The following is a 10461-nucleotide window of genomic DNA, read 5'->3' as shown; positions in this document are numbered from 1 at the left end:
TAAAGGTGAATGAGATATCGAGTCTCAAAGTTGCTAGTTTGGTGCAAAATTAACTTGAAGAATAAGTAAAGCGGAAGTTGTCCCACATCGAAAGTGACAACAAACTTAAGGCCTTACTCTCCACTATAAATAAAGTCTTTAGGCTTTCTTGAAAGATACACCAAAACTAAAAGCACCATCACTATTAGTTTTTCCTCTCAGCTGCAACAAGGTCTCTCCGTTTTGGTTACCTTTCAGGCAACGGTTCAAGCTCGGCAGTACTTTGCTTCGGACCAGTGTACCCTGGGAACAGATGAAGAATCTGTTTAAAGGAATTGTTTCAATCACAAACCCGATTCAACCTTCAATTCGGTTATATCATTTTAATTTTCATTTCTTATTTTGATTATTTATATCATGATCTGATTATTTTAATTGAGTAATATGTTATGGACGTTTCAGTTTCGTATACATTTTACCTACACTATTCTTTTTTTTTAACGGCAAATTTGAATCAGTGTATCATTTATTTCAACGAAACTCATCATTTGCACATACACGCGTTCGGGGAAAACCCGAATCACATTACAGAAAGCCGATCCTTTTATACATAGCTTCAGTCATCAGTATCAACATATATCTGCATAGCTAATATACTACTAAGTAACAATGTTAAGAATTAAACAATAAGGTTGATCTTTTCAACAAAACACATGATTTTGAAGTAGGTATAGTTTAAATCATAAGATGACTCATCATTGGAATTAAATAATTTCCACCATCTGTACATTAATAATTAATAAAGTAAGAATAAAATCGTCGTCTTCTTTTGAAAATAACGAATAAAGAGGGTCCACTATCGCCTATAATATTTCATTGTTTATGAAAGTTCAGATCGACCAGATTTAAACATTCCCCAGTCCATTTTATCGGCACTCAAGGTTTCACTGTTGAGAAGTAGGTAGCTTAATTATTAAGGATTAAACAATTATTACCATTTCCATTACTAGAAAAGTAAAGTCACTTATTATCATTAGTCATCATTCATCCATCCATCAAATAGTGCTGTCTTATCTTTCTTTTGATTCATATGTAGTTATGCTAATCTTTTTCAACAAATTTTTTTTAATTTCTTCCTTCACCATTAATCTTTTGATCATTACCCATGGCCATGCCGTTTAAAGACTTGGAGCATCTCAGTATTCCATTTGAGCATATAAAAGAAGCCACCGAAAACTTCACAACTATCATCGGAGAGGGCGGGTATGGCCCTGTTTATAAGGGACGACTCTCACTCTCCGGTGAAAGGGAACCAACCACTGTTGCTATAAAGCGACTCGATGCTAGAATTTCTGGTCAGGGCCTTAAGGAATTCTCAACAGAGATTCAATTGCTAACTCGTTATAAACATCCAAACCTCATATCCCTTCTCGGTTTTTGCAACCAAGGACCTGAAAAAGTTCTTATCTACGAGTACGCACATCGCGGTAGCCTAGACAAGTATCTACGTACGTCTCCTGATTCAACGTGTCAGCTGACATGGATGCAGCGACTAAATATATGCGTTGATGCAGCACGTGGTTTAGATCATTTACACAACCACGTTGCAGAACATGAGCGAGTTATACATAGAGACATTAAAAGTGCCAATGTTCTCTTGGATAGTAACTGGAGGGCAATGATCACGGATTTTGGTCTTTCTAGAATAGGTTGTGCCAACGAAAATGATATGTGTATCTTCACCAATGTGGTTGGAACAGGTGGATATGTTGATCCTGCTTACCAACGTTCTGGGATATTAACCAAAGAGTCGGACGTTTATTCGTTCGGTGTCGTACTGTTTGAAGTCCTATGTGGCCGGTCATGCTTCTATAAGGATAGAGTGAGTAAACAAAGATTATTACCTCAACTGGCCCAGACCTTCTATAGAGAGGACACATTAAATCGGATAATTGATCCTACCTTGAGTGAGTACATGAACACCAACTCCATGAAAAAGTTTTCACGTATTGCATATCAGTGTCTGCTGGAAGATCGACAAGGACGCCCATCGATGGATGTGGTATTACTAGAACTTGAGAAAGCCTTAAAATTGCAGGTAACTATATACACATCTCAAAGTTTCCTTCATTGTGTCCATTTAAAGAAAAGTAATTGTTTTATTAAATAAATTATACTACATAAATGACAATTAATGATTGGTTATACTTTGCAGTTACTATATGATGGCGATGAGGGTAGCAATCATGAGATCCAATCAGAAGTGACTTTATCTCGAGGAAATTGGACACCGATTTGTTTGCCTGAGTCTTGGTTATCTCTTTACCCTTATATGTGACACTCATAACAAGAATATATTATATATTATAGTGTAATAACATCTGCATAATTAAGATTAAATGCTTAATAATTTACTTACTGCTTTAGCTTCTAATTATACTGAGTATTTAATTTGTTACCACCTTGGTAAATATTTGGGTAGAATTCTTCATGCATAGGACTTTATTCAACTACATCAGTGACATCTTTGTAAATTTCAAAAGTTCATGAATATTTAAGTGTTTGAGATTAGACACATTTAAACATCCACTTATCATATCTAATGTATAGATAATCAACAGGTTCCCAAAATGTCTGTGTTGATAATGAGTTAATGACTTATGACCACAGGGATGAAGATGTTCCCGAGTCGAACCAGGCCGAGCTGAAAGTTCTTTCAAATTTAGTTGCTACGGGTGCACTGCTTCATTCTACGGGAGCGCAAGATAATATTATTTGGGATAACATGCGCTTGTCTGTCAACATTCTTCTCAGGAAAAAGTCAGATTACAATGACTTGCTCATTCAGGTATATGCTACTGAAATGAGTCTTCCGTGATTAGTTGAGAAAATTGCATTAGTAACTTAAATGACTCCAAACCTTCTTTACCACATACCCACTGCAAAATATTCTTTTAGTTGCATACAATTAATTCTAGAGATGGGTGGCCTGGCTAGGGTTCATAATTGTTTAATTATCTGCTAAATACTCCAAAAATTGGGTCTATTGGGTCAACAATTTGAGTCCATTGGCTCTCGAGAAAACAAAGGGAATGGGTCCAATATGGACCCAACTGTAATCCATTAATATATTAGAAGGTCCATCTAAACCTGTTGAAACCCATTTTCAAACCATTTCAATTTCAATTTCAATTTCAATATGAAAAATAAAAAAACTTAAAACATGATAAAAAAACTTAGAAAATTACATAAATAAAAAACTTTAAAAAATTAATAAAAACAAAAAATTTGTATAAATTAAAAGATTATTAATTTTTTTAAGTAATAAGAAAGTTAAAAAATATAAAATATACAAAATAAATAAAATAATTTAAAAATAATAATAAATAATAATAAAATAATAAAATGGCGATTGTGACGCTCAATAAATCCGTTTTGCTCCCTCGTGTTAGGACAAGAATGACGATAGATGATGCCTAAGAGACAAGAAAAATGAAGTTAAATTGCGAAATTCACCACCCCAGTTGGTTTGAACATTTTTTATTTTAGTAGTGATGATCTACACATAACATGAAATATCGATATCCATCGAAAGACAAAACTGGTGCAGGACCCCAAACATCACAATAAATCAAATCTAAAATTTTATTACTGCGAAATGTAATCTTATTATTTTGAAATCTAAAATCTAAAATATAGTTGACACACATAATTTTGATGATTTTCCAAGAACTGCACAAAGTTGATAAAGATCTATTTGTAACTGGAAGACAAAATTTAAAAAGCATAAACTGTAAAAGACGTTGATGTGGATGCCCAAGCCGCCTATGCCAAATTGTAGAAGATGTATGAGCAACTGAAAAAGCAACTTTATTGAGTGACAAGGGATTGTGCCGTCCACATGGGATAATTGGGATTATCCTTTGGAGCTACATTAGGTTCTGTTGATTTTGTCTCATGAGCAATGTGGGACTTTGGTTTGCACCCCAACAAATATCCCCTCAAACCTAAGTCCCTTTTAGGCCTCCCCTTGAACGATAGTTGGGTCCACTCATTGTTTCAAGTGACAGAGGGGTGCGCCACGCCAACCTAGCTCTGATACCATATAATTCCAGGAAATTGTATTGTATATTGTATATCTCAAACAATGTATTACATTGAATATATAGGCTAATACAACTTGGATCCTAAGTCAAATCTAAACCCTATGGGCTTATATGTCTATTAATGGTGACGGTGTCCGTGTCCTTAACCCCGTAACCGTAATCGCTACCATTAGCGTAATTGTAACCGTTACCATTACCGTAACTGTAACAGTTACCGTTACCGTCATGGGCATCCATATATCTAATTAACTTTCCTTGATCAGTTATACTTTATAACAAAACAACATGGCATAATAAAGGTTTCAAATTTGAACAATTGAAATAGGGGTAGCTAGAATTGGAAATTGGTTTCATTTAAGGTGTTACTTAGTTACAGGTTAAGGCGCTTGTCACTAATGTCTAGTTTTACACCTAATTTCTTTCTTTACCTAGTTCTTGCGCTTGTCACTAATGTCTAGTTTTACAGAGTTTCTCAGATTTAAAGAAGTCACTCGATAACGTTGGAAGTCGGTTTGGAGATTCATATATCAGGCATTGGGTTGCTATAGTGGAGCTCTATAAAGAGGTTATACTCTCAACCAAAGATTTAATATAATAAATGTGTAATTTTTTTAGCTATTACATCTCAAACTTATGTTTGTGTAGGTTACTCGTTGCGTTGAAGATGCATCTGGAAGACTTCTATGTGAATCGGTTGCCTGCATTAGACTTATTATAACTAGTGTTGCACAAGGTCTGAAATCTTCCATGGCCACCAAACATGCTGAGGTGGTGACAAACACTCTTAGAGAGATATTGGATAATGCTAAAGATTTAGGTGTGATGGATGATTTGATTTCTTGCTTAGTGACTTGTGGTACAAGTCTCATGTCTGGATCCTTAAATTTATTACATGTTGCTTGTGAAGTATGTGAGGCTATTTGGTCGCTAATAGATGCTTTTGAGATTCAATGTACAACAGAAAATGCACCTGTGTTTCCATTAACCTCAATCCATTCACACTCTTTGGATCGGATTAACATTAAAGGAGATGAATGTGAATCATTCATCGGTAAAGATTATGAAGAAGTAGTTGAAACGGTGACGCAAGCGTTCCTCAGGTCCGAAGCTATAAGGGTTGCTATCTTCTATTGTCTTCGACAGCGCTTGGTTGCCTCATGGTCTTCTATAATTCAAGTAATAATTTTGGTTTATATGTAATGTTAGGAATTAAGGGTTAGATAATTGCTCAATATGGTATGTGTCAAAATGGGTCAAGGATAACCTGGAACACCTTTGTTTTTGTTTGAAGAATGTATCTAACGTGTCAAATATGAGTTAATGGGTCAAAATCACCAATTACAATTTGATCAAGTAACTGATCATTGATTAACTCAGAAGTGGTATATTTTCTTGTTTCAGATAATCTTAAGGTGTTGCTACCATAATGATTCGGTTGCTAGAGTTTTATGTGGTCTCTATAGTTCCTCATCAGTGGTTGGTGGAAGTGGTGATAATACAATCATCTCCGAGGTTTTCTCAATAATATCTATGTGTACTTCATTCGATACAAACAACCTGAAACTTAAAGTATATGATCCAAGTGACGTGGTACTCCAGTCTTGCCTTTTGGTTGCTTCAGTTGCACAATCCATAGATGATCGTTCTAAAGGATATACTGCAGTTATTATGCTTACATCGTCCCCTGAAACACAGCAGTCACGCCTCTCTGACCTGGCCCACCATTATTCTTTCTGCAATGGAATACAGAATCTTCGACCCCATTCTATGTCCGCCATGCTGGCTCTTGCATACATTTGCTCCCTTGAAAATAATGAGCCCATTGCAACATCAGTTCGTGAAATAGCCCTTCCTTTGATCCCACCGAGTGCCACACTTTGTGATTATCTCAAGATGTCAATAACAGACCCTCAAGGAGATACAACTGGTAAAAGTATGCAATCATACTGGCATGGGCTCAGGGATGGGTGCATGCTTTTGTTGTGTATCAGATTGATTTGGGGTGGTCCTTTAGCTATTCAGGACATGGGGGGTTGTGATATCTCCAAATGTCTTATTGATCTGTTATGTAACAAGCATCCACATGAAATCGAACTATCACCTCTTGCGGTTCGGTGGGCAGCCGTTTCATTAAAGCAGTGTTTTAAAGGTGACAAATCAATTTTTCGCAAGGTGTTGCTTACAAGTGAACATGTAAAAAATTTGTGTGCTTTAATATCTGATATCCATCTTAAGCTTTTACGGTGTTGGGGTGGACCTGGTGGAGGGAAAAACGGAGTAACAAAAACAGTTGCTTTGGTAGTTTATCTTTTGGGGTTTCCATTTGTGACTTCAAAGGAGAGTGATGTACTTCGAGACGTGGTGAAGTATATTCAAATTATTTTGGAGGTATATATTATATATATTGTTATTTCAAATCCTAGTCTAGGTGTGTCGTTGGATGTTTCTTGTTTCGCAAGTCTTGTTTTTATGTTTTTAGGTTCTAACTTGCTTTGTGGTTGTTCGTGAGGCCTCAAGGCGGGCTATAGATATAGGGAAATAATCCAGGAGAAGCGGATTTCTGGGGGAAGAGGGAAGTGAAACATTCTTTATAAATAATGTTATTAGGGAAATTGACAAATATAAACTAATTTTCAAAGTGTTCAAACAATATACAATTTTTTCAAAAAAATTGGCAATATACACCATTGGATCAAACATCATTTTGGTAGACCACAACTATAGGGTGGTCGACGCTTTTTTGCCCGTAGTCGACCAAACATCAAGGAGGAGTTGGTCGGCCAACTCCTTCTTGATAGCTTAATTGTTAATTGTTGATGTTTGATAGACTATGTAGTCGACTATCATATTGAAGTGGTCGACCAAATCCTTCTTGATGTTTGGTCGACTATAGGCAAAAAAAGCTATAGTCGATCACCCTATAGTTGTGGTGTACCAAAATGATGTTCGATCCAATGGTGTATATTGCCAAATTTTTTTTAAAAAAGTGTATATTGTTTGAACATTTTGAAAAATGGTGTATTTTTGTCAATTTCCCATGATATTATTTCACCATTCATTTGTATATTTAACGGTGTATTTATATACAATTTCATGATATACGTGAAAGAAAAATAATTTTTACGAACAAAAATGTTTTTTTAATCAAAATCTATTATAAGAATAACATTACTCATGATGAATTTTCTCGAAAAATAAATTCTAAGTAGTTAATGATACATATATTTTTTCCCCATAAAACATTATATTTGTTTTTTTTTTTTTTTTTGGACAACGGTTAGTTAGTTGGGGATCATCCAGGGGACTTAACCACCCGCGCGATCATCTCCCGCAGTTGCTATACCCGCCCCCTAACTGCGTGCCCAGGAGGAAATCCACATCAACTCCATACGGGGCATGGACGGTAAAACCGCTGGACCACATCACAACTTCCCATAAAACATTATGTAATGAATGTTATTGATTTTGTAGAAAACATTAACATTTTTATTGTAAAAGGATATTATTCTCTATGAATGTTGATATTTTTTCACAGAAATTTAGTATTTCCAATGAATTTTCACAGATTTTTGCTTAGAGAATACAGTAACATTATATGCATATAATCTTTTACTTCCCCACGCACACGCGCGCATATATATATATATATATATATATATATATATATATATATATATATATATATATATATATATATATATATATATATATATATATATTCAGTTTATCATACTTTTTAGGGTCTGGTACTAGGAAGTTGTAACAAATTATGTTATCAAAAACGCCCCACATGCAAAGAAAATTTGCAGGTGTTGGTGCAAGTTTTAATTTCTCTTTTGCACAATTTTGCGTATTAATGAATGCTTCTAAATCTTCAGGTAGGACTTCCTGGGCAAATAATCAATTGTTTGGAACATTTGGAGTCAAAGAATACTGAAGACGTTCTTCTCCTTCTATCCAAAATGGTGGACCATCGGTCTTTGGCTGTTGAACTTGTTGGGAAAGGTCTCTTAAATCCAAATTTAATGAAAAGATTACTTGATGATTCATCACCAACTCAAGTCAAGATAAAAGTTCTGGAAATAGTTTCTGAGGTAGCCGAAATGGATGAGGTCAGTACGTACTTGATATATACAAGTCCCAATCTTTAATTTTATGTACTTCATATTAGTTGCTAGGTATGATAAGAGAAAATTTTAAATAAAACAGTTTAGTCAATTCAAAATTTCCTCTGTGTTCCAGAAACTCACGGTTTGGTATCCACATTCTTTCACCCTCTTGTTGAATGTACATAACCCCTAAATACGATTTCAAAGTTCAAACCAAGGAATTGAATCACTGCTCAAAGGTCTTATTCGAGTAAATTTTTTTTTTATAAATGACATTCCATATAGTGCAATTCCTAGTAGTCTAGTAGCGTATATATTGTAGAAACATAAATAGGCATATCCATGTTAACTTGTTAAGTTTATTTTGCTTTTAATATCACCATTATCATGCCTTTCAAAAAAAAAAAAAAAAAAAAAAAAAAATCACCATTATCATTATTATTATTATTATGTGTTAATAAATGAACATGTGGATGCAGGAGTTTTATAAGTATATAGATGGAGCAGATATTTTACACCACTTGAAAGCCTTCCTAACTCATGAAGATCCAATTCTACGTTCCTGGACGTTGCAGGTTATAGGAGATATCTGCTACCATAGCTCCTACTTTTATAGCTTGTTGGTAAGTATTGCGAGATGATTCCATATTCTGCAACATTGATCAGACGTGTGTGTGTTTCGCTCTATCTATTTCCTGATTACTTGATGCTCTGCTTTTTATTATAGGCAAAACACAACGTCATTGGTCTGTTGGGCAGTCGGTTAATGGATGAGGACACTAATGTTCTGTATGCTGTAAGATGTCTTTGTGTTTTCAACTAGTTATACTGCAACAATATATTTTATTTACATTTATATTTATATATAACGGATGAGTGCTTATGTCTCATTATTTATTTAACAGATTTTGTTCACAGCATTCCATAGTGATTTATTTCACGAAGAACTAAGGATATGTATACCCCAACTTGCAGAAATGCTTCTTTCAGAAGATACAACAGACATAGAAAAGGAAAATATTTCTAGTTGTCTTCTCGTTCTTTCTGGCCACTCCGACAAACTTATTAAAGATATGATCTCTAAAGGAGCAGTGAATGTAATACCTATATACCATCTTTCATTTATTTATAAATAAATGTATCTGATACAAACACTTCATGTAGTACCACTTTTGACATTCAAACTTTATAAACTATATGTGATGTATATATCTTTTTCTACATGGTTCTTGCAGGCTTTGTTAAAGGTGGTGGCAGATTACTCAGTTGTTGCACTGGAGCCAAGCAGGACATATGCTATTAATGAGTCACCGCTACGTACAAGTCTTATGGCATTAGCTTTAATGCATAATCATCAACCTTGTAGAAAGATCATCCGCTCATCAGACGTGTACCAGGTTATTAAAAAACTACGCCACTTACCAGAGGACGACATAGCCAACGTGGCTATTGGCATTGTAAGCACGTCCGAGTAATATTTTTATTAGTAACATTATGAAATGCATTGAAACCGTACGTTTGGTTTTCAAGAAGCTCTTTAGCATTACTAACTCCTATAGTCAATATACATATTCATCCTCTCAAATTATGTATCAGAAATTAATCAATTTAGGTGGGGAAATAGAAGGAAAAAACTTGGAATGAAGGTTAGCGTGATTCTTATATTTAAGCTGACATCGTAATTTGGAATGTTAAACGCAATGAAACAGTGAGGTGTTTGTTTACGATGGTGATGGTGATGGTGAAGATAAAAGGATGATGCAGTATGTTTATATGTATATAATATATAATAACATGGATGCTAGACTAATAAGATACATAATCAAAATCAAACCACAACAAATTGTCAAGATTGATTTAGATTAAAGGTTTTACAAGGTTGGGAAATTTGGTATATTGGGGAAAATGAGAAAGGAAGACTAGAGTTCTAAGTGTTGAATGTCTAATCTTAATTTGAGGTGGAAAATGCATATTTATAGTCTATGTATTTTGTACATATTAGTGGATAAATTGGGCAAAATGATAATTTCACATATAGGGGTATAAATGTAAATGACAATAATTCGTATCAACTAACTTCGGATTTAAAAATTCTTTTTAACCATATGGTACTCTTCTATTTCTAAATAAAAATGAACAAGCAGCATTAAACTTTGTAAATATGAGCCATTTGGACCCAAGACTTGACAATTAATTTTATCTATACCTACATGACTACATCTACTAAAAGTTCCACTTCTTAGACCCTCATTAACGGTTCCGTGCTC

The 10461-nt window shown here is 34.5% G+C and overlaps 1 protein-coding gene across 2 annotated transcripts; it reads left to right on the top strand.

Moving 5' to 3' along the window:
* The first annotated feature begins 953 nt into the window (after nt 1-953).
* On the top strand, nt 954-9912 carry LOC139857074 (serine/threonine-protein kinase TIO-like). Of its 2 annotated transcripts, none has more exons than XR_011762337.1 (11): nt 954-2077; nt 2195-2292; nt 2650-2827; nt 4552-4650; nt 4731-5261; nt 5487-6473; nt 7964-8197; nt 8674-8817; nt 8922-8990; nt 9170-9291; nt 9430-9568. XR_011762337.1 is itself a non-coding variant. In XM_071845790.1 (11 exons), the coding sequence occupies exons 1-11, from the start codon at nt 1145-1147 to the stop codon at nt 9667-9669; spliced, it is 3705 nt and encodes a 1234-aa protein (XP_071701891.1). In that variant the 5' UTR covers nt 968-1144; the 3' UTR covers nt 9670-9912. The 2 variants fall into 2 exon arrangements, 1 of the variants encoding a protein (XP_071701891.1); XM_071845790.1 differs by having other exon boundaries at nt 968-2077; nt 9100-9291; nt 9430-9912.
* Nucleotides 9913-10461: the final 549 nt, after the last annotated feature.

Source organism: Rutidosis leptorrhynchoides, chromosome 7 (assembly GCF_046630445.1).
Source record: "Rutidosis leptorrhynchoides isolate AG116_Rl617_1_P2 chromosome 7, CSIRO_AGI_Rlap_v1, whole genome shotgun sequence".
Classification (NCBI taxonomy): domain Eukaryota; kingdom Viridiplantae; phylum Streptophyta; class Magnoliopsida; order Asterales; family Asteraceae; genus Rutidosis; species Rutidosis leptorrhynchoides.
Note: the sequence above shows the minus strand (reverse complement) of the source record. Positions and strands in the feature narration are given on the sequence as shown.